A 24,111-nucleotide genomic window follows, 5' to 3' on the forward strand; every position below is an offset into this window, starting at 1 on the left:
GTATTTCTCAATTCCATAAAAAGAGTAGTAGTGTTAGAAATAAAAATAACGACAGAATAATACCAACAACAACAAAAATAAATAAATAAATAAATAAAAATAAACCCCACCTCTGTGTATACACATTAGGAGTCTGCAGCGTAGTGATGGTAGTTAGTTATTTTGCGGAACATTTTTATCAGTTATGTTTTCACTGATATCAGTACTACTACTTACTACCACTTCCACTACTGACGCTGCTGGCAAATGAAACTAGTGTGAGATGTGAATCAACGCCCGCACCTGGCTTACTAGATATCTCACGGTATACGACAAGTACATGTTGTTGCACAACACCATGCACATGAAAGAAATCTTCCAATGCAGATGCAATTACACCAACCACACGTGCAGCATCTCTATACTCCGCCGATACCGCCTCACTTGCTGTAATGGCCATTGTGAGGGATTCATCTAGTGGACGCATACCACGCATAACACACTCGTAGAAAAAACCCACCGCATCATCCCAACACTTTGATACCACAAATACATGCATAATGGTATTAGCTAACAAAGGACTACTAGTACTGCTACTACTACTGCGGTATTGACGTGCCACACCGAGTGCTGCCTGCCAAGCCCCACTGTGTAATACGGCCTTCACCGCATAGTCAATCACCCGCGGTGCGGCTACGGCTGTTGTGAGTACACTTTGTGTGAGAATACGCAGTGCCAGCACCCACTGCTGTCCAAGTGCACAGGCCTGTAATGCTAATGCAGTGGTCATTGCATCAGGACGCATACGGCCTGAAAGATGTGTAAAGCAATAAAGTGACGCCTCCCATGATGGTAAACAGGCTCCTACTACGATAGAACCTGCGGTATGTGGAAAGCAGCGATTTGCAAGTGCATGTTCATACACTAATATTGCTTGTTCCCACTGTCCTCGTTCTTGTAAAACACGTAGAGTTTGCTCCACAGCTGCAGCGGATGTTTTCGCAATAGGTGCTTTGGTTCGATGGAGTTTTTCCTGTAATGCAATTTGTACAAGTGAGAAGGATAAAGGTGAAGGAGTATGCGCCATCGTTCTCCCATCTTCTCCCTCACTCCCTTCTGGAGTGGATGTTGTTACTTTTTCTTCTTTTTCTTTAGAAGACTCCATATTCACCAATACTTCTTCTCCAGTGATACGTTGTAGTTGAAGTTGATGATTTAATGGAAGTGGTAAGGAGTGTACAGGAAAAAACTGTAATGCCTGTTCCCAAAACTCTGAACATAACATACTATAACGCACAGTGTGAGCAAAGTGAGAGAGTTGAGCTGGAACACGGACAGGAAACAATGAGGACCAACTACGAGATGACCCCATAGATGCCTTTTTTTCTTCTCCCTCTTCTTGTATTTGATTCACTGTAACGATACTTTCGCTTTTGCTCTTATTATGGATACCATTTCTACCAATTTCTGTCATATATTGCATAAATGTTTCACAAGCCTCTTTCCATGCCGCTCCTCGAGCACTTCTTGACACCTCTGCAATAGCACGTGCCATGGCTGTCTGTGAAAGTAATCCTTTGCAGAGAAGCGCCACATACATTTCCATATTACTATTAGAGCACAATATTTCCGGCTGCTCCTGCTGTAGAAACTGATGAAAGGCTAAACCAGCTGCCCATCGACCACGCAGCAAACTCCCGCGGAGCATTTCCTCCGCTACACGATCACCACCCACTGCACGTAATGCGACCCGAAACAATAATGTGAGTGTTCGCCCATTACGACCCACCTCATCGTCTCTAGCATTACTACTACTACTACTACTACTTCCATGAGAACTGGTAGCAGAGGAAGAAGATACAGCAGAAACGGCAACAACCCTTGTAGACTCTAGACGTGGCGTATAACACACACCGGCGCTTATCACAAGACGTGCCACATGTGGTGCACAGGCCTGCTGCACACGTTCTCCTGATTCCGTGTATGCTGTGAGAGCGCGTCGCCAGTCGTGCTCGGTGAGGATCGCCAACATCTGCATATCTGCTGCGAGTGTTGGGTCATCATGCAACAATCGCGGTGGGAGTATCCTGTTGCCTTGCATGATCCCCCGCAGTGCAGTCACATGCCCGCCGCCCTCCAACACTACGCGTCGTAACAAATGCCGCTGGGCCCGCGATCCCCACGGTGTGCATGGCAGCAATAAGAGACATTGTTTCCATGTGAGTTGACGGCCCAGCGGACTGTGGACGATGCGGCCAACGGCGAAGGCGGAGAGTTGCGGGGCGAGTTGGACGAGTGGATCCATCAGCGGCTGGCCGTCGGGGTCGAGGGCCCGTCGCTGCAGCGCCTGTGCGAGGACCGCCACAGAGCGGGAGGGCCGCACAGTCCTATCGCTATAACGATAATCGTTATCGTTATCGTAATCATAATCACAATAATAATAAGAGTGAGGATAACGGTTATAATAATGGTGGAGATCATCGGTGTGATGTGTGTCGTGTGGGAGGGCGGCCAGTGCGGCTCGCCAAGTGCGTCCAAGAGCCCGGCCGTACGGTGCCATTGTGAGAAGTGTCATGAGTTCACGGGAAACCAGTGAGAGGAGAACGGTACTACGTCCAGGACGATTGGGGTTATATATAATATGTGTATGTTTATTTGAATCTTGTTCAGATGGAATTGGAAACATGGATTGTTGCATAGAAAGAAAGGCATCTGTGATCGCAACAATGTGCATTTCCGTCGCTGTCGTTGAACGACGTGTGGCGGGAGCAAAATAAACAGGAAGGGGTCCAAACATATTCTTTTCATAGTCATCTGTGTTATCATCGTTGATGTTATTACGACTACTACTTTTAACAATGTCTTCATCAAAGTTCTTTTGTTTCTCATCTTTTTTTTCTTCTTCTTTACGCCTTATCATCACTGAGGATGATGTTACTTTTGCTGCACGATACTGCTCTTGCAAGAACTGTCGTGAAATGCAAGTGACAACGTACAAATCCTCTAATTCCAGTGTATGGGTCAAACCACTTCTTACAACAATATGAAAACACATTAAACACAGTGTGGCACGAGCCCGATGGGGATGTGAGGCCGCTAATCTCCACACATATGCTGGAGAGAGAATACCAGCCACACCACCGCGACCAAGTTTAAGTCCAAAGGATTGTTTTAAAAGTGCTGCAAACTCCGCAGGGGAAAGTGCACGATTAGGGACAATACCCAAATATAACAATAACCGTAACAATCGTGCTGGAAGCTCCAAAGAGTCTCCAGATGATCCCATCACTGTTTTGGATGGTTTTGCATTCACAAAGGCGAGGGCGGTTACGATATTGTCAACATTAAATGGATGATGCAGTGCTGCAAAAGGTGATAATACTTGAGCAGATGATGATGATGATATTGAAGAAGAAGCAGACAAAGAGATTGTTTCTACTAAAGAACGACGGTGGACGGTCTCTTGCCATAATTCCATACACACACCCCACTGTCCATGCTGGGCGAGAATATATTGCAGCGTCTGAAGTACAGGTCGTGGTGTCTCAACCAGTGAACGCAATGTTTCATAGTGGAATATAGTGCTTTTTACACCTTTATACTTCTTACTATTATCATCATCGTTAATATTCTTTTTCTCTACCAGTGATTCATTCCAACGACGAGTTCGAATCAGTAAACTCAATGCTCGTTCCCAGTGTTCTCTCTGGGTGCAAAGGAGTGCCTGCTGTGCATCCTCATGAATCTGAAGGTCGGACCATCTATTAACATCAGAAATGTTTTTATCATCCTTAATGTCATTACTACTATTAATACTACTACTAACATGATCAACATCAGTATCACTACTACTAGTTCTAGTACTAGTGATATTAGTATTCTGTAAGGAGTCAACTAGCGTTGACAATGGAGATTCATTCTGTAAAAGACTCGTTGCTTTGGTACTTAAAAGTTTCAATAGCTCATCCATCACAATGTATGCCATATGACTCAATTCATTTTCATCCGTTATATTCTCCATCGCACCACGCTGTAATCCACCATTAAGAACAGTAAGAAATCGTGATATGAGTCGAATAATTGCACAAAAAGAATCCATCGTTCTTGCTTCATCCTTGTAAATTCCATTTACTGCCGTACGTACATGCCATGTACACCAACGCAGCAGTGAAACCGTTTCAAATGACGTAAGTGGAGCTCTATCACTCTCTTCTTCGTATGCATCATCATCTTTCACTACTGTTGCCGTCATTGTATCTCTTTCATTCATCAACCGTAGTGGAGATCTGGTATTGGAATAGGATTGCTCTTCATCTTCAAGTGTTAATTCCGTATTTGATGAATAATTATGATGGTGACCAAAAGTTAGGGCGACAATTTTTGACATGTGATCATTTGATAGAAGTAAAACAGTCTCTGTATAGTGTAATACAAGTGTAGCTCGTCGAATACCATTCACTGATGAAAGGTCTGTATATCCATCCTGTAGTGGAACTGTGAGATCACTGCAGGTTCCTGTTGATGCGATAAACTCCGAAACGATCCGAAGAACTCGGTATAATTCCTCCCCCTTATTATTACTATTATTATTATCAATAGTGTTTGTTTCACTGTATAATGATGAGGAAGTATAGGAATAATCTCCCATTGCAGTTTCCTTCCTCATCACAGAAAAATATTGCCAATCACGCAACAGTACACTCTTTCGTGTTGCGCTTAGCCCATCATGTCGACGAAAACGGCTATGCAATTGCTCCAGGAGACTAGAAGAAGAATGAGAGGAAGATAAACCAGTAAGACCTTTCAAAGTATTCCTCTTACTATTTCTATCTATAATTATATTACAACTCCTTTTGATGTTATTATTGTTATTGTTGTTGTTATTATTCTTGTTTCTGTTGCTGCAAAGACGCCATGCCGCATTTCTCATGCGCTATACTCAAAAAAAAAAAACTGAGTGTCACCTCTCCCCCCCCCCCCTTCTCCCGCTTCAACACAAAAAAAAGGTGTAGGGAATGAAAGGCTAGCAGAAAGAAGAATAAGGAGACTAGAAAAAAAAAGAAAGAAAAAGAAATTTGCATAAGTATAACCCATTTAATTCTTCTTTTTTTCTCTTTCTCTTTCTCAATTTGTCTCGTTGAAGAAAGAAAGAAAAAGAGAGAGGGAGGTCAAATCCTACCGTTTTTTTTTCTGTTATTTTTCGTTTGTACAATACTCGCAATCCAAAAGCAAACATAAAAAAAATAAAAATAATGCCGTAAATAAGGTTAAGAGTATTTCTCTTTACTTCCCTTTATTTTCTCCTTTTCGCTAGGACATATTCCCACCCTGTTCACACCGACAACCACAGCCATAGACAGGACACTTATAATGTGTTTCAAACCATCTCTGCAGGTGATCCGCATGACCACCGTGAAGACACGCCGTACACCACGCAAAACTCTCGCGTGCACACAGTCGCCTGGTGTACACCGGCTCTGAACAGACGGTACAACGACGTTGATCGGTCGCAATTAGTAAATGTAATAACGGGTTTAATTCCGGCCAAGTGTGTTGTACTCGCCGTGAAACGATGGAATACTCTTCCTTCTTTTCCTCTCTTTCTTGTTGTTGTTGTTGTTGCATGGGTGAACTACGAGGAATGGCATGGGTTCCATGTAATTGCTGACATGCCAAATCAAACATGGTACGTTTAACAAATTCTTGTTCATTATCAAGGAATCTACGATACGCATCTGCCCACATTTTCCAAGAAAGAGAGGCCCTGTTTGGGTGGTAATCCTTTATATGACTGTTGGAACTGGTATTCGTCTCTACATAATAAACCCCAGATGTAGGAATAACATTTTTTGAGGATACTATTTTTTTCGAATCTGAGTATGTATTTGGGTGGGTAACAAGCGATTGGTTTTGTGGTACGATACGAGCAAAGAGACATGCCGCTAATTGAAAATCCCCAGTACAATCTACAATAGTTTGCATGAGTGGACATGCCGCCTCATGAATGCCCTCTAGCAATAGTTGTTGTACCATATTACACTCCTGTCGAAAAGTATTACCAAGTAAAGACACTAATGTAGGTGTATCGTATTCAAGAAGTACTGCAATAGCAACACGATCCCAAAAGGGAAGAGCCGTGTCCGTGTAAATCTTTCTTCGATCATCTTCGTAGAGAAAAGCCACACGAAGCCAGGGGCTTAGTGGACGTATAAAACTCTCCCGCACTTCCACCGCACAATCCCGCAAAGCAGAAGAAGTCCCATCATGTTGAGAGAGAAATCCCGCTATAACAAGATAAATAGGATTTAATTGCTGATAATGCTGCAGAAGAGCAGCAGCGCGTGATCTCCTATTGTATAGTACTTCCACCGCCACCGCACGCTCTACCACATTACAGTTCATCTCACTAACAGCATTACCATTACCATTGGTACTACTACTACTATTATTACTAGCACGTGGAAAAGATTCCTGTGAGGGAAGCCAATCTAAGAGATGTAGTAGTAAAAGTCGTCGAGAATCATTCCTTGAGGTTGAAGAGCGACAAACAACAGCGGCATTGTGTGGTAACAACTTGAGATCCATTAACTGTGCCGTACTCGGGGCATTTTCAAGAGAGAGAAGATCCACTATACTTGGTACAGGGCCGCTACTCCCCACCACACCTACTTTCTCCATAATGGAAATGTATGCAAATAATACACGTAGATCTGATTCCGATGGATCATTCATTGTTTGTAGTGCCTGTACGTTTGTAGCTGCAGGAACACCAAAACCTGCCACCAATCGTCGTTTCATACGTTGCTCCATATCCATCACATCGTCCGATAATGTACTATTATTATTATTATTATTATTATTATTAGTAGTAGTAGTAGTAGTAGTAGTAGTAGTAGTAGTAGTAGTAGTAGTAGTAGTAGTAGTAGTAGTAGTAGTAGTAGGAACGAGAAAGAGTGATGAACATAAACCTAGCGCAAAACATCCCGGACGTAGGGTTGTAAGAGTTGCATCGGCATCTACCGGTATGGATGTGACTTCGCCTGCGCAGTTAACACCAACAATGCGTGAAAAAGGTCCTGCACCTAAGCTAACAGCATCACGGTAGGCAGCATTATATGCATGAACCCCATTTTCCACCACCTTCTCTTGTGAAGTAGTACTAGTCGTAGAAGGTGAATGAGCCTCTTTTTTACAGCCATAACGTGTCTTGTTACAAGTTGCAGTAGAGTGTAGCATACGTTCTGCTAAAACATTCTCTCGTGTTAACACACTATTACCACCACGTCCTATAGATGAAAGAAAATTAGAACGGCGATTATTATTAGTGGTAGTAGTAGTAGTAGTGTTAGTAGTATTCTTGTTGTCATGATTATTCTTTTGGGTAACGTTGGTTGAAGAAGTTGAGGATGAGGATATTAATGGTCCCAAATCTGGTAGTGCATGTGTAGCTGCAGAAATAAATTCCACATTCATAAGTGAGTGTAGTGGCAAAAATAATTCCCGTTCTCGCGTATATGTATATAATGGCTGGGGAGCTGGAACTCCCACCACCCCATTACTTCCCGCCGCCGCCACAGTCGATGCTGTTGAAATAGATGTTGAAAAGAGTGGTGGTGTGGAATCTGGAATAGCCGTTATGCTTAACGTTGAAGCCGATATCCCCTCCCGCGGTGTTGTCTCTAACATCAATGACGACAACTCTTCTTCTGTTGTTTTAGCGAGATGTAAGACATGCACAATGCCTTCCTTCACATTACAAACCGCAATCTGCAGATCAAAACTAAACTTCCATGAACAGCTGTAATAGGCCTCATGACGTGGAGTGGATTCTAATATACGTCCTTCCGCCGCTGGTCGAAGTAAATGGTTGGTGGTACATTCCAATACATGTAATACACACGCATTTGGCGTTACATCTGCCATTGCGGCAGAACGTCCAAATGATAAACAACCCACAAATGGCAAGAATGGATGACAGGCGAGAAAACCACAACCCACCCGAGAGAGACAACAGAGCGGCGTCTCTGGCTGTTCGGTAGAAAAGACATACACCGCCCGCTCCGCCCCAGCCACTACGTAGCCGTTAGCAGGAAACCAGTCACTTGTTAAGAAGGCCCCGGTTTCGGGGAAATTACAGGTGAGGTGAAGACGCACACGAATTCCATCACCATCGCCGTTTTCATATATCTTTTGTGAGGCGTCATGTCTGTGGAATCCGCCATGTAAACAAATAGTACGGGAAAAGGCATGACTATCATTAACCGCCGTTGTTACTAAACTTTCAGATAGAACCGGTACTGTTCCACCACTTGTTCGCTCCGATAAGTTTTTCGCACCGGTTGACATATTCTCTGTTGTAGATGCTGATGTTCCTTTGGCTGCAGCAAGTTCCTCCCTTTTAGCAGCCGTTATTGTAACGTGATACCACTCCACACGACCTGAGTAAAATCCAACAAATACAAGTGGTTTATCCCGCATCCAAGTTATCGTTCCAACAGCCAGATCCATCTCAGTGGATTGTCGCTGTGAGGCAAAAGGGACGGAAGCACTACATCCCGTTGTAGATGCGTGTGGGAGAAACAGAGGTGAGGCAGGATATACAGGCAATTTCAACCCCGCAGGAAGAATCCCATAACTATCATTATCATTATTATTATTATTAGTAGCAGTAGTAGTAGTAGTAGTAGTAGTAGTAGTAGAGAAAGAAGGAGCCGTTGTTGCATCCCTATGAAGTTTCCGCAGTGCGGCAGGACTTCTCTGTGGGGCGTACAGTACTGCATGTGATGACATCACCAACACCGCCAGAGCGCCACTGCTGGATCCCACAAAAGCTAAATCACATCCATACAAGGATTTATTCGCCATACCAAAACACTCTGGTGCTCTGCCAAAGTCATGCGGCAACGTCACTAAACTTTGAATTTTCATCTCTGTGGTACAATCAGCATCACACGTTGTGTGATGATCGCTACTATCAACACTACCCTTCTGTCTGGTACACTCCGCTGTGAAATAAATGAGTGTATGGCCCAATAGTAGTCCAAACCCATTATGACTATCTGGTTGGCAGGAAAAGTACTTCATTAATAAGTTCCCACCACAACAGTTTCCCCGATTTTCCTTTAATCTATAGATTATATATATATATATATATATATATATATATATATATTCTTTTTTTTTGTTGTACACTACCGCTTTCGCTTTTTTTTTCAGTTATTGTTATTGTGTATTAGAATTATCATTGTAATTATAAATAACACGAAATTCAAAAGGAAAAAGAAAGAAAACAAATAAATTCATATAAATGCAACACACACAAAAAAAAGGAAAAGTATAAGAAAAGCCCAAAAAAGTGCCATTTCACTTTACGACACATTCAAAGCATGAAAAATCAAACGAAATGATGAATGAAATAAAATAAAATAAAAAAGTAAATGGTAAAACTATAAATCAGATAAGGCAAACAAACAAAACGAAACAAACTCAGTCCTTGTATTATGGACATTTCTTCACTGTCGACATAACCGGATATTGCGGGAAGGAAGAGTGACAGCAGTGACACGGGCAATCTTCTGCAGGACAGGCCCCATGCTTTGCAAACCAATCACGTAAATGAGACCAGTGTCCACCATGTAAACACACCGTACACCAGGTAAAACACATGTCAAGAGCATATTCACATGTATGACTAAACATCTGTTCACCACACACAGTACACATAGGTGTAACACAGTTACGACAAACTTCAGGCACTTGCTGAGTACGTCCCATCATCACAGAGTCAGAAAGTGTTGTTGATGTAACTGTTGTAGTCAATCCTTGTTTTGGTTGTGCCGTTAAAACTTGTTTTCCACATTTGCATCTAAGCTCCAGGCTTCGTTTTCCCTGGCGCTTCTGTTTTACTTTTGTCTCTGCCCCAACGGCCGGTGCTCCGCCTGCAAGTCCACCTAATGCCCCAACAAAGGGACCAACTGTGCGTCGATCAAATGCATCACATCCAGCAAGTGTTGGTTGTAATGACGTACTACCATTACCACCAGTATTATTGTTATTGCTATTGTTATTATTGTTGTTTCCAGTTCCCATTACATTACCGGGATCTGTGCGTCTTTGTCTTATCTTAATACAACTGAGATCATGTTGACTTCGGAGAATGGCATTTCCTTCCGCATTCAGTTGAGTGCGATAGGCGTCGTTCCAGCAAATCCACGCCGGACACTGTGGTGAGCCGTAGAGGGCAACGTAAACCACTGGAGTCTGTACATCTCCTGTTTCATCTACATATCTCTGCAGAGAAGTACAATTGCGATCAAGTCCCTCTACGGCGGCTGCCAAAAGCAGTGAACAGCCACTACTTATACTACTTCCTGAAGAGAATTGTTCCTGTGTCATCTCGTGTAGCACCTCAATAAGGGCGAGATGCGCATCCTCATTCGCAATATTTAGATTCGGTGGTAAAAGCATCAAAGTAGCGAATGCTATCCGGTCCGATAGTGGGAGAGAAGGAAAACGCCGTGTAAATAATGCAAGGTATTCACGACGCGTATGAAGTGGGAGTTGAGATATCCAACTGCCATATTTGCTACTATCACTGCCGTTATTACTGCTACTGTTCGTGTTATTATTATTATTATTATTATTATTATTATTATTATTATTATTATTATTATTATTATTATTATTATTATTATTATTATTATTATTATTATTATTATTATTATTATTATTATTATTATTATTATTATTATTATTATTATTATTATTATTATTATTATTATTATTATTATTATTATTATTATTATTATTATTATTATTATTATTATTATTATTATTATTATTATTATTATTATTATTCGCATTGCAAGTGAATTCCCCTTCATCTGTATCATGGGATGCCAAAGAAACAGAAACAGCAGTAGTAGTAGTAGTAGTAGTAGTAGTAGTAGTAGTAGTAGTGGTAGTAGTAGTAGTATTCTTTTGCATCTCCAACGCAAAGCTCAGGCACAAACTCATCCAAAAACTACATCCCGACGCATTATTTGAAGTAGAATTAGAAGAAGCCAAGGCAGCAATAAGGATATTGCTGCTATTGCTATCATGTATAGCAGCTGCAGAGAGTGCTACGGCCACACTTGGGTAAAGTGGATGTAAGTTACTGTAATGGGATAATAATACCGCCGCTTCTTTTAAGCGTCCCATACAAACAAGAATAGCAGCCCGTCGTTCCACCGCTTCATTATATGAGGACATCGCGATACGGTCACATCTTTCAAGCGCTAGTGAAAGTGAAACAGGAATTTCGTATTGAAATGAAGGTGTTAATGGAAACGTCATATCCATGTTATCATCTAAACTCCCATGAGACCATGATTGTGGAGATGTAAGTCTTTCCTTCTCACGTCGCTGCTGTAGTGGAGGTGAGTTTTGCATTGTTGGTGAAAAACAGTTACGAGGAAATTTTACAGCATCATTTGAAGAATCTTTACCAGGTATCGTCGTTTTTGTTGTTTTTCCAGTTGCTGTTGTTGTTGTTGCGGATAACATTATCTGTTCTTCCTGCTGATCTGTCCACCATCCCATCGCAGCCAAAATAAGTTTACACAAAGGCATGGCTGACTGTTGTTGGGCAGCCGTATGACTCATCACATTACTGCAGCCTATTTCCATTCGTTCACGTTGTAGTAAATCCAACATTCCTGGAATAACATCAGATGCTGGTAAAAGGATTTTATCAGGATGTAAATAACGTCTTACATACCATCCATAGCGAAACAACACATACCCCTCACGATCTTTCCCTTCTCTTAATAGAACAGAGAGAACTTGATGTGAGGATGCCACAAAACCTGCTCGAAGGCGATCTAAACCGTATAAAGTACGATCTACATGAATGTTAGATATCCGTTCTTCTTGTTTACAAGATGAAGATGTGTTATGATTTTGTATATTGGTAGTAGTATTAGTATTAGTAGTATTATTATTGGAATTTTCTATTCCCATACTACTATTCATTCTTCCTGGTATTTGTCTAGAGTTGGAGTTAACAACCCCATGACCACCACTCTGTTCTAATTCACTACTCCCATCAAACATATCATGACCAGTCATACTATCCATACTATTATTCGGATTTAACACATCCGTATCCCCACAAATTCGTTCTAGTTTTAGAAAGTTCGTTTCTTCTTTGTTGTATCGGTAAAGAAATACGTTAGGACCTAAACCACACAATGGTACATCATCAATCATCACCGCTGTGGCACCTCTGAGAGAAAAAACCTGTGAATACAACTCACCTGTTTTGGAATTGAGTAAAATAATACAGGGAAAATCTGTACAAGCTCCAAGTTCTACAGGCCGTGAAAGACTATGCATACTAGTTCCATTCTCATATTGTTCTTTTCCTCCGATAAAAGCTTTTGGACTAAAGTTCCCTTTATCCCCATTAAGAAATCGTGCGAGTGAAAGACTATCGGCTAACCATGCTACACTTGCGGCTGGTACTCTTGTGTGTAGTCGACAACGTTCCCCTGACTGTTTCGCCACACGTTTCTTCCATGAAAGTGACATAGTGCTCGTCGTAGTTCCTGTAGAGCGAATCGACATTCCATCATCATCCGCCTCTGAAGTCTCCCCCTCATTCCGTTCCCGTTCACTCTTTTCTTCTTCTTCTTCTTCCCCTTCTTCCTCTTCTCGTTTATTCACACCAACACCAATACCACAACCACTACTATTACTACGGGCGAGATCCGTAAAAACGTGTACCCGCACTCCTCCATTGCGTGTAGTTCCAATCACAGTATGTGGTCTACGCAGCGACCAGGCAATCGAAGTATAACCGGCGTGTGAGTGCACATGACAGCAAACAGGCCGGGACGTCATGCGGAGATCCCACAACTGCACCACATCACGTCTACTGTGACTTCCCACCGTCGCCACATAAAGTTGCGAGTCATCGCAGGCCACAAGTTCGGCGCAACATAACGTGGGAAGCGACGCATTCGCACCGGTGAGTTGATGGGGTGCGGCCACCGCACCGGTTGGGGCGCCGAGGTAGTGAATTCCACTCTCCGGTGATCGCATGTCCATCACTTCGGCGTAATATCCCATGCCATCCACACGCTTTGCGGCCGTGACGGTTGCGTGGGTGCGTGGAACCCAATCCAATGCCGTTATGGTGCCGTCTAATACTCGTTCCCGCACGGCATCAAGTGCCATGGTAGTTCCATTCCACACTGGATGCTGAGAAAATGTCGTCTGTGGGTTTACGGCAGAGCCTGTAAAGTGGGATGAACTGTTATGACTATAATAGTTGTTATTACTATTACTATTATTACTATTGCTAAGAGTATTACCAATGCTGTTGTTGTTGTTAATATTATTATTATTATTATTATTATTATTATTATTATTATTATTATAGAAGGTGTTGGTGGTGGTGGTTTTGGGTTCGACGGTCATTCCACTTAAGGAGCATGTGGGAGAAGTTGCGTAACTACAACTGCTCTTCTCCACATCTAACAATTGTACAACACCATCACGGCGTCCGACGGCTAACACCGTCACACTTTGCGGACTCCACGCTGAAGCCACAATGGCTTTATTATAACTATAATAAGATTCCCCCGCACTGCGTTGGGCACCGCTATTAGAGAGTGTATATAAGAGGGCGAATGTTCCTTCTGTCTCGATATCATTATGTGTGCCCATCCAAGCAGCACCGGTGCTATCAGAGAGAAAGAACCGCAGTGGTGCCTCTCTGCCACAGCTCAGTGAAAGTGATAGTGGTACACGTGAAGTGTGTGTTTTACCAGATGTTGGTGTATCCACAACGTTAAAGTCACATACTCCACGTGTTGCTGCAGAAGTAGTAGTTCTAGTAGTTGTTGTTGTGGTAGTGGTACCAGTTATTCTTGTGTCCGTAGTACTAGTACTAGTAGTAGTCATATTGGTATTTGTACGAAGTAGTGGAATGGGAATAACAGACGATGGAGGGATAGGAGAACCCCAACGTCGTCTTGCCGCCATCGTATTCATACCACCAAAATATGATGCGGTGGTGTTATTGTACAAGTGAGACGTGCAATTGCTTGTAGAAACAGCAATCGGGGAAGTTGTATATTGTAGATGTGGTCTCACTATCGTATTATTTAGATCCATAGCCGATAAGAGATCTGTTTGCTCATCGTGTAATAGTGCAGAGTTCGAGAGTCGGTAGATATTAATATAATCGGATGTGGCGGTTGCAAAGACCCCAGTCTCACCAGGCTGTTTACACAGAAGCATATAACTTTATATATATATATATATATATAAAGATTGATAAATAGATAAATTGATAAAAGAGAGAGAGAGAAAATAATAATCACTCTGGAGAATAAAATATATTACCCTCCACCCCCACGTTTAGTTTTCTTCACGCTCCTTGTTCTTATTTTTCTTTTTTTTGTTGTTGTTGTTTCACACTTCTATTGTGGCTGTGCTATTCCCTCGACAGAGGACTTTCCATTTAACACCCACTCGTTAAAACAGACAAGTAAAAAAAAGAGAGAGAAAAGGAGAAAAAATAACAGTAAAAAGATCAGCAACAGAGAATATTATAAGAAATACGAATACCAGTTATATCTGATAAGTATAGAAACACCCCAAAAAAACGAGTGAATATGAGATGATCATAAATAAACTATTCACTACCACAAAGGATAAGAGAGATCTGGACGAACACACAGAGAGAAAGAGAAAGATAAATAGATGGAAACGTACACATGTACGTCAATATAAATATAATAAATATATTGATAACTTCTTTTCTTTTTCGTTTTAATTTCATAGTTTCGTTTTATTTATTTTTCGCTCTTCCTGACCTTCATTCCCCATTCACCCACTCTTCTCTCAAACTCTCAATCAAATAGAGAAATATATATATATATATAACTCTTGCAAACAATATAAAATAAGCAAAAGAAAAAAAAACGCGAAGGATAGAAAAAGAAAAAGAAAAATAAAAGGAAAAAGAAAAAGAAAAAGAAAAATAAAAATAAAAATAAAAATAAAAAGAAAGAAAAAAAAGCAAATAGGCACAACTCCCGAGTATTCATGTATCCTCCCCACTATTCTCCCATCATCAGCAGCGAAACACACAACCATCGAAGAAAACCAAAAAGGGGCCAGCACAGGAAGAATAAAGGGAACAACAAAAGAAACAGAGAGACAAATAGAGATTGAAATGCGTTGATGAACACGCATAAATAAAAAAAAAGAGAAAGAAAAAGGAAAAGGAATAGAAAGAATATAAAGCAGCTCTCTGATAAAACTTATTTTCTTCTATTCCGGTTTGACTCTGTGGATACATTCTTTTGTTTCTTTGGTGATGTTCTTCCACATCACATAAAGCAAAGTAATCACTGTTTTTTCTTTTTTATTCTAGTTCATTATTTCTGCTTTTTGCAGTTAAATGAGACATTATATATATATATATATATATATATATATATATATATATATATATATATCAAACCCCTTTATAAATAAAGTGAACTCCCCTAACAGCAGATAGAGCATTATTCTTCCTGATACTATTATTTATAATATTAATATTAATAACTCCTATAAAACACATAATATTGAATGCAATTCAAACAGAATGTACTGTGTGGATAGAAATCCAGGAGAAACACCGAACAAGATAAAGCAATTGATGGTAGAAACTCGCAATGAAGAAAAAAAATTATTGTATGATTTTATTTTTACTTCTTTTCTTGTTCTTTTCCCTCTTCTAAAAATAAGGGGTTGCGGAGAAACATGCAAAGATAGGAGCATATACACGCAGTCAAGGAAAAACAAAAGGGAAATAAATAAATTAAGAGAAATCGATCGTTTTTCTTTCTTTTTTTATTCTTCATTTTCCATCGCCACACTCCCGTCATTTTTCCATTTTTCTTTTTATTTATTTATTTATTTATTTATTTATTTATTTATTTATTTATTTATTTATTTATTTATTTTTTCATATTCTTCTTTTTCTCTTTTTTTCGTATTATATTATCCTTCTTTTCCCTTCCCTTCTCTTCTCGCTCTGTTTCTTTCTTCAATCTCATTCGCCTGTCCCTATTCTGTTTGCTGGCCTTTCATCTCATCAACACACACGCTTGACATTCACGGTTCCACGTCACAACAAACACCTTTTACATACTTCATCAGTCCATATATATATATATATAGATATAGATATAGATATAGATATAGATATATATTTGTGTGTGTGTGTGTGTGTTTCTCTGTGGGTACAAACAAGACACTTAAACTATACTTCTTCGCCGTTTGCTTTTTTTTTTTGTTTTTAAATTACGCTCTTCGCCTCAACTCAAAAATATAATTGAACACACACGTACATAGATACATAGATATATAGATATTCAGGATAAAAAGCAGGAAAAACAAACTTAAAATAACAACAATTGAAAACGGGACGTAGTATATCTCTGAATAGAGACATACATTGTAAAATTATCAATGGAGAAAAACGGAAGAGAATGGGTGAATGAAAAAAGAAAGCAACAACTAGGGATAATGGTAGTGATAATACTAATAATACTAATACTAATAATAATAATAATAATAATAATAATAATAATAATAATAATAATAATAATAATAATAATAACAGTAAAACTACACATTTGTCCAACTGTCATTATCCATAGATGACTCAGTGCTCTTAAAGGATCCCTGCGCACTGCTCGTCTGCAGTGGCAATGAACCTTCATGTGCCTCATCCACCCCACTCTTCTCATGCTCATTACCGTTATTATTATTATTATTATTATTATTATTATTATTATTATTATTATTAGTATTATCACTACTATTATTACTGTCAGTGGCGACAGTATTTGTACGCTTCACAGTTTCTCCTTTTGCTGGAGATTCAGCGGGATTCTCTGACGGTTGTTGTGCGCCTACCGCCTTTGTGGACGTCTCATTTACTCCTTTCTCTGCCGGCGATGATTGTAATTGCGATTGGGCGGCGGCTTCCAATTTCTGCATATTTTCGTCAGAGATTTCACATTGACGTGCGGCCGTTAATACTGCCGTTACCCGCCGCCGTGCATTACTGAGTTCCTGCTGCAGTTCACTGATCAGAGACTCCAATGCGGCAATCTTCTTTTCCTGTTCTCTCCATTCTGTCTCTGTTCGTTCACTGTTATTATTATTATTATTATTATTATTATTATTATTATTATTATTATTATTATTATTATTATTATTATTATTATTATTATTATTATTATTATTATTATTATTATTATTATTATTATTTCCTTTGGCTTCTCTTCTCACACCGCTGCTGCTGCCTGTGGGATTCATCCTTTCATTATTATTATTTTCTTCATCATCATCATCATCCCAGCCAACCAACTCGTCCGTTGCCTCCATGAGGCGCTCGGTGAAACTCTTCTTTTTCTTTGCTGGTTCCTCCGCAGTTGTGGATCCTTTTAAAACGGCGGCCTGTTTTATTGATTCACGTGCAGCTGCTGCGGCTTCTTCTTCACGCTTTTGACGTTCACGTTTTGTGTGAAGTCGTAATTGCGAAAGACGGAAAAAGTAACGATCAAAAAATACATCTTCTGTGATGCGTTTCGAGTCTGGAAGTGGTTCCGTGCTTTTCACTGGAGTATTCACACTGTTGTTATTGTGATCATCACTCGTATCATTATTATTATTATTATTATTATTATTATTATTATTATTATTATTACTGACATCGCCTGTTTCTTTCTCTGATGTTTTACCGCCTTCTTCCTCTCCCTCTTCTTCTGTTGTTTGTCTCTTCCTTCGTGTTGGTTCGCCCTGTTGCACAAATGCCATAAACTTCTCAGACACCACACGGTTCTCATCCAGCAATCGCTGCCGGTACACCACCGCCGTCTCATCACTACTACTCCCCGACTGCCCGCCCGCCTCGTGTTGATGCATGTTGGCCGAACTGTACACACTGCGCCTGGACCACTCCTCAAACAATCGCATTTCCTCCTCGTCCTGCAGTTCGGCGAGGTAGACGTTATTATCCCGCTGGAGGGCGTTAATCGCATTATCGTCGAGTGGACACTCCTGGGCGAGGAGGGAGTCCTCGTCGCCGGCGAAGCGGGGATGACTGCCGGGCTCGGCCCCCGCGACCTCAGCGGCCAGCCGGCTGACCATGTTGGCGAGACTCCTTGTGTCCTCCACCAGACTGCTGGTGAAGTCGCCAAGATCTTTGGTAATGTTTTCAAACCACATTTTGTTTTACTTTTCTTTCTTCTTTCTTTCTTTTATTTTTTTGGTGTTGTTGTTTACGTCTTTTCTTCTTTTTTTCTTAGTTTTTTTCTTTTGTCTTCCTTCTGCTTTGGTAGTGAGAGGAGTCTATAACGCAATTACTCTTCTCCTTACCCTTCACCACACACACTCTCTCAGTGTTTATATATATATTTATGTATGTGTAACGGACCTTGCTTGGTCTTTTTTTGTTTGTTTCGTTCTTTTCTATCGGTTTTGGTAAATGGACTGCTTCTTCTTCTCTAATTCCCTTTTTTGAGACAAACAAAACAAGATAAATATATTAAATCACATACAACAATACCAATGATGAAAGGTAAAGTATATAAATAACACGAACGTTAAAGTAATGTCATGAATTATTACACAAAATAAGTTACTGGATTGATATTTATCAGCAATTCGTTCTCACCCTCGTTGATCCTTTTTTCTTTCCTTTTTTTTTTTAATTTGTTTCTTTGTTTTCTTCTTCTTCTCATCCCTCACCACACTTGCAGTCACTTCGTAGGCAAATGTACTTTCTCTTTTTATTTCTATATTACAAGAGATATGTATATGATGTACCCCCACTACGCTCCAGAAACCCACGCTCAATGAGACGCTCCACCACCTTCTTCATCACCGGCACATCAACAGTGAACCGCACAAGTGTTGGTATGGTTGTAAAGAGTTCCTCATGACCGACACGACGATTCTCCTTCATAAATCGTACTATAGCAGCTTCAATAACGTGTGAGCGATCAGCCATGACGGCATCAGCAGAGCGTCTTAATCCCTTATCCAATCCATCCGCTGTTGTTGTTCCTGCATCCCCACCACGTTGTCTTAATCCAAATAGCGGCATGCGTCCACGCATATTATTAATAGAGAAATCCTCATTAAACCGCAATCGATCCTCTGCGGAGAGTGGTGGTACTGCAGAGGTATTCTCATTAGGAGAACAAGAAGAAGAAGAATCACGTAATACGAGACGAAACTTTGGATAACATAATCCAAGTAGAGAACTCACTACATCCGGTAGAGACATATCCATCGCGAGTTGTTCACATAAAACCCCAACCGTCACATAAGACAATTCTGATCGTTCACCATCTATTAACTCCTGTAAAGTGAGCAGGATAGCGGCCTGTAAAAGTGTTCCTGTTAATTGTCTACGCACCTTCCCAACTGCACACTTCACTACCGCAGAGGAGAGTTGATGTTGCCATAGGAGTCGGCGATCAGAGAAGCAACGACGATAAAAGTTCTGTACACCTCTTGCAAGTGTACGGAGCGGTTGGGGGAGTTGAATTTCCAGTGGAGTTTGTTTTGGCCAATGATTATCTGTGAGAATGTGTAATTTCACATCTACACTAGCGAGTGCATTAGCAAGATCAACAGCAGACTCTTCATCACCTCTTCCCTCTTGTATTTCTTCCCCTTCTCCCTGTACTTGTACTTGTCCTTGTGTTTCTTCCTGTTCGCCTTTTCTTCGTTTTCTCTTTTTATCTGGTTTTTGCTGTTTATCCTTTTCATTTACTGCTGCCGCTGCTTCTTCTTCATTCTCTACTTGCATTCGTGGCGGCCAGGGTTCTGTTTCTCCTTTTATTCTTGCCGCCGCCCATACCTGATAACGTTCATTCAACGCCAGTGATGTCTTCACATCATTGATCATTCCCTCAAACTTAGACGTCTCTGCCCCGCAGGTTTCCTTCAGTGATTGAATAAAACTCTCCTCTACTTCAATGTGAGGGGCACGTTGGTAGTGAAGTAGACGCCGTGAGAGATCCACCCAATAAAACGTCTCAAATATTTCTTTAGATGGAAATAAGGAGTAAAGGCGTCCAATGTACTTTAAACGTGTATCCAGGTCACTGGCATCCGCTACAGAGACTCCTCCTGCGGGTGAAGAAGAAGATACGGCTGTTTGGGTATGAACTTGAGAAGTTAACATAGAATTACTATTCGTATTACTATTTATATTCATAGCAGGAGAAGCAGAAGAAATACCGTGTGAACCATCATCCTCCTCGTTGCCCGTTGCAGATCCCACCACTACAGCAGCAGCAGCAGCAGTAGCACTATCCGCCTCTCGAATCGTCCAATCTAAATATCGTGCGAGTTGCTCTGCAAACTCTGTCTGATTTTCCTGCAATACCTCTGCCAGTGCATCTCGCAGTTGTACCGAAAAGAATGCCGCATCCTCTGCAAATCCCTTTTCAATCACACGATCCCCACGACACATCAGTGCAATCATTTCCTTCACAGCCCCATACTCTTCTCCATCCACACGACGTGTTGTTGTTGTTGTTGTTGTTGTTGTTGTTGTTAATTGCCGCATTATCACAGCACCTTCACGTAGCATGTACTGTCGAAACACCGCCCCACACTGTTTTCCAAGTCGCACATACTTTCCCATAGCGAGTAATTGCCATGCAAGGCGAAAACAGGTGTAGTTTGACTCCTGCACAAGTTGCGCGAAATCCCGTTCGAGAAATCCCACACCGTGCTGCATTAGCAGTGAAGTTTGTGCGGCCTCTTCTAATCGCGGGAGTGAGGCGGTGGCAATACAACCCGCATGTACACGTTCTCTTCCCTCTACCAAATAACGTTCCACCTGTGGGAAGAACACGGCGGCGGGAATAGGCTCCTCTTCCCACATGTGATTTACAATAGAAGTATAGAATTGAGAGGCCACGTTTATTATCTCCGGCTCTAAACGTAAAAAGTACACCTGAATACAGAGACAGAGATCTGTAAAGAGACACATCTCACGTCGTGTTTCACTCGTCTGAAGAAAGTCTTGACGTAAACACTCCAAATATCCCACTTGAGCCCGTTGCAATAACCATGGATGCTGCAATAATGCCTCTTTAAGAAGTTCAATGGCAAGTCCTTCAATGGAACGAACAGCACGTACGCGGTGAATGTGCCAGCGATCAAGAAATACCCACACCCCCTGCAATTCCAATACTGTAAGGCGATAGTGTCCCCACGCATGGGCAAGGTGTAAGAAGGTTATGAATTCTCTGTTAAAATTAGAATCATTATTACTACTACTACTACTACTACCACCAGCACTTACACCAATAGAATCGGAAGCAAAAGCGAGTAGTTGTATAACATGCTCCACATATCGTTTAAGACATTCTTGCAGCTTATCAAATATCTCGGAAGCACTGCCCAATTCCACAAGTGTTCGTACACTCCTGCAAGTGGCATCTGCAGAGTACCCCGAATTTTGTATATAAACCGGTGGGAAGTGTAAAACACTAGACGATGATGTCGTTCTCTTTGATGCACAAGAAGAAGAAGATAGAAATGAAATCAATGGCATTAATAATGCGAAGGATTTATCAAATGGTGGTCTCGTAACAGCAGCGACGGCCTCTGTTTGTGCAGTGGCTCGTGCTAATACGACATCAAGCATATGCACAGCCGTTCTCCATGCTTCTTCTCTTACTTTATCGCATGCCTGTTGATGTCGTGCGGGGTCGTGATCAAGTAGATGAACCATTACGGATGGCCTTGCGTGAACAAGTTCTTCACTACTGTTGACTGTTGTTGGCTGCCAGTCGTAGAGTGTACGTGTGGCCATTTACTGTTTTTTTTTTCGTTCTGTAATATCAAAAATGGATAATACAGATAGATTTTATCTTGGTTACTTTTGATTTTGTTTTATCAGTCGGTAACGATCTCAAAATAGCTCTACCTTTATGTATAAATATAAATAAGTGTGTAAGTGTGTGTTTACCTAAGAGAAGGAAAACAAAAAAAAGAAGCTTCTACCCCGCTAATTAATAATAAAAAGCAATAAAATGAATTATAAAAAAGAAAAAAAAGACGAAAACATACAAGACGGAAGAAAGTGTGCCAGGAACCCATTGTACCTCTAATAATAATAATAATAATAATAATAATAATAATAATAATAATAATAGAGTATATATATATATATATATGGTGAGCAAAGACACTTCACTTTTTTTTCCCTCACTCTTTCACACTAACCTTTACCTTTCCTCCGTATAAATGTATAAATGACCCTGATTCTGTCTTTTCCTCATTCATTCTTCCGGGAGTTGCAAGAAGAAAACAAAAAACGTATTTGCAAAAGAGGAAGAAATGAGACAAGAAGGGGTTATGCCTCGACCTGGATGAGTGTAAAGACACACAAATATATGAACAAGCAAAAAAAAAAAGAGCGAGAAAGAAAAAAAAAGGACAAAGCCAAAGAAGGGGGATTTAAAATCAAACGAAAAAAAAGGGAACGAGAAGAAGGGAATAAAAAGAAAAAGGACCTGCATTTTTTTTCTCCTAGGTGTCTCTTCTTTTTTTCTTTTTTTGTTAGAGAAGAGTACATTGTACTCATTATGTCGCCCTTTTGTTTCCCCGTCTGTTTGGTTTTTCTGAGCTTGCCATGATAGTTCTTTTTGCTATTTCTCTTTCCATTTGACACACCTCTTTCTTTCTCTCAACATTCCATTCCTGCACACACAAATCCTTTTTCTTTCCTTCTTTCTTTTTTTTTTTTTTTTGACAACTCTACTCTCTCTCTCTCTCTCTCTCTCTCTCTCTCTCTCATGCCTCTAGATAACCACGAAGTAACATCTCATACGGCTCGGCATCCTCCGCCGGCCGTTCCTTCCGCATTGCCCCGATAATCACCGGCATATCATCCTCCAGCGAAAAGACACCGTCGGCGAGAAAAAGCAAAACGTGAAAGTCTGCCAATTTCTCCAGCAGCGTGGCATTTCGTCTCTTTGGGTCTTCCATGTAGTTACGTAAATTGGCAAGTGTAGGGGGTTCCATCCCTGGACGGGATATCCGCATAAATAGATTACGCACCACCGATGATTCGAACTGCTGCACGGCAACATAACTGGTGAACCAACGTGTATCAATTTCTTGACTTGGTGCCCGTGTGACTACACGCATGTGTCCCTTTTCATCTGTTTCCTGCTGTGCGACCTCTAGTGGAATACTACTGTACACATACTTCCCATCCGCCGGATCATCATCACCACTACCAGCATTATTATTATGATTATTATTCGTATGATGGTTGTTCTTATTAATATTGTTCTTCTCACTTAGTACACCGAGGCGGTAAAAGTGTACGGCCTGTGGTGAAGTCTGCCATGCCTGACACTCAATGCGGCCGGTATCGACATTTGGACTCATCGTCAGTAATACACACTCATCCCCAAACCGTGATTGCTCCCTCGCACACAACAACATCTCCCGCGCACTCAACACCATATCCTCCACATTACGTGCGGGATGTGTACAGACAGCCCCCACTCGGCGAAGTCCCAACAACTCCGCGAGACGATCCACACGTCGAATGCGTGGATCATCCAGAAAATGAAATGCACGACTATCGCCATGCTGCTCTGGTTCATAGATGGCATGTACTTCCACCGTCGCCAGAGCCGCATCATATGTACCGTAGAGAATCCCATACCGCTGCAGTGTCCAATCAAGTTGACGCACAAAACTTTGGAATAAATTTAGTGCCACCGCATCTGCCCGCACAAGTTGTGTACGACTCGCCACCCAACGCACACGCGAGCGATCAATGGCGGCCATGAGGGCTGATGACTCCACCACATTCGATCGTACCATCTCGCCGCCAACAATTGTATGACGCTCACGCTCGTGGAAAACTCCTGTCTCTGGACACACCGGCTTTACATACGGTGGTTCACCGCAGTCCGGACACGGTGTTACATGCGGCTTCTCTGCAGCGCTTAGTGTCTTATAGCGCTCAGCCCACTCACGGCGCAGACTCTGTAAGGAGACCTCTTTCGACATATATATGCCGATACCGCC

The 24,111-nt window shown here is 41.2% G+C and overlaps 6 protein-coding genes across 8 annotated transcripts; all 6 read right to left on the reverse strand.

Annotated features, from left to right (window-relative positions):
* Positions 1 to 208: 208 nt before the first annotated feature.
* LSM04_003711 (uncharacterized protein) lies at positions 209 to 4,909 on the reverse strand (the record flags this gene model as incomplete). Of its 2 annotated transcripts, none has more annotated exons than XM_067331519.1 (1): positions 209 to 4,909. In XM_067331519.1, the coding sequence occupies one exon, from the start codon at positions 4,907 to 4,909 to the stop codon at positions 209 to 211; it is 4,701 nt and encodes a 1,566-aa protein (XP_067193065.1). The 2 variants fall into 2 exon arrangements, with proteins under 2 accessions (XP_067193065.1, XP_067193066.1); XM_067331520.1 differs by having other exon boundaries at positions 209 to 4,249.
* A 380-nt stretch (positions 4,910 to 5,289) lies between these two features.
* On the reverse strand, positions 5,290 to 9,063 carry LSM04_004498 (WD repeat protein mio; the record flags this gene model as incomplete). Its single annotated transcript, XM_067331521.1, has 1 exon — positions 5,290 to 9,063. One exon carries the CDS (start codon positions 9,061 to 9,063, stop codon positions 5,290 to 5,292), a length of 3,774 nt encoding a protein of 1,257 aa, XP_067193087.1.
* A 414-nt stretch (positions 9,064 to 9,477) lies between these two features.
* Positions 9,478 to 14,268, reverse strand: LSM04_004362 (uncharacterized protein; the record flags this gene model as incomplete). Of its 2 annotated transcripts, none has more annotated exons than XM_067331525.1 (2): positions 9,478 to 10,564; positions 10,973 to 14,268. In XM_067331525.1, the coding sequence occupies 2 exons, from the start codon at positions 14,266 to 14,268 to the stop codon at positions 9,478 to 9,480; spliced, it is 4,383 nt and encodes a 1,460-aa protein (XP_067193084.1). The 2 variants fall into 2 exon arrangements, with proteins under 2 accessions (XP_067193084.1, XP_067193083.1); XM_067331524.1 differs by having other exon boundaries at positions 10,517 to 10,564; positions 10,888 to 14,268.
* A 2,385-nt stretch (positions 14,269 to 16,653) lies between these two features.
* On the reverse strand, positions 16,654 to 18,261 carry LSM04_005439 (uncharacterized protein; the record flags this gene model as incomplete). The annotated part of the gene is made up of 1 exon (XM_067331526.1): positions 16,654 to 18,261. One exon carries the CDS (start codon positions 18,259 to 18,261, stop codon positions 16,654 to 16,656), a length of 1,608 nt encoding a protein of 535 aa, XP_067193122.1.
* A 574-nt stretch (positions 18,262 to 18,835) lies between these two features.
* LSM04_004354 (Cullin) lies at positions 18,836 to 21,874 on the reverse strand (the record flags this gene model as incomplete). Its single annotated transcript, XM_067331527.1, has 1 exon — positions 18,836 to 21,874. One exon carries the CDS (start codon positions 21,872 to 21,874, stop codon positions 18,836 to 18,838), a length of 3,039 nt encoding a protein of 1,012 aa, XP_067193081.1.
* Positions 21,875 to 22,857: 983 nt separating this feature from the next.
* On the reverse strand, positions 22,858 to 24,093 carry LSM04_003894 (Nuclear pore localization protein NPL4; the record flags this gene model as incomplete). Its single annotated transcript, XM_067331528.1, has 1 exon — positions 22,858 to 24,093. The coding sequence occupies one exon, from the start codon at positions 24,091 to 24,093 to the stop codon at positions 22,858 to 22,860; it is 1,236 nt and encodes a 411-aa protein (XP_067193070.1).
* Positions 24,094 to 24,111: the final 18 nt, after the last annotated feature.

The sequence above is a fragment of the Trypanosoma melophagium genome, assembly GCF_022059095.1.
Source record: "Trypanosoma melophagium isolate St. Kilda chromosome Unknown ctg18segment0, whole genome shotgun sequence".
NCBI classification, from domain to species: domain Eukaryota; phylum Euglenozoa; class Kinetoplastea; order Trypanosomatida; family Trypanosomatidae; genus Trypanosoma; species Trypanosoma melophagium.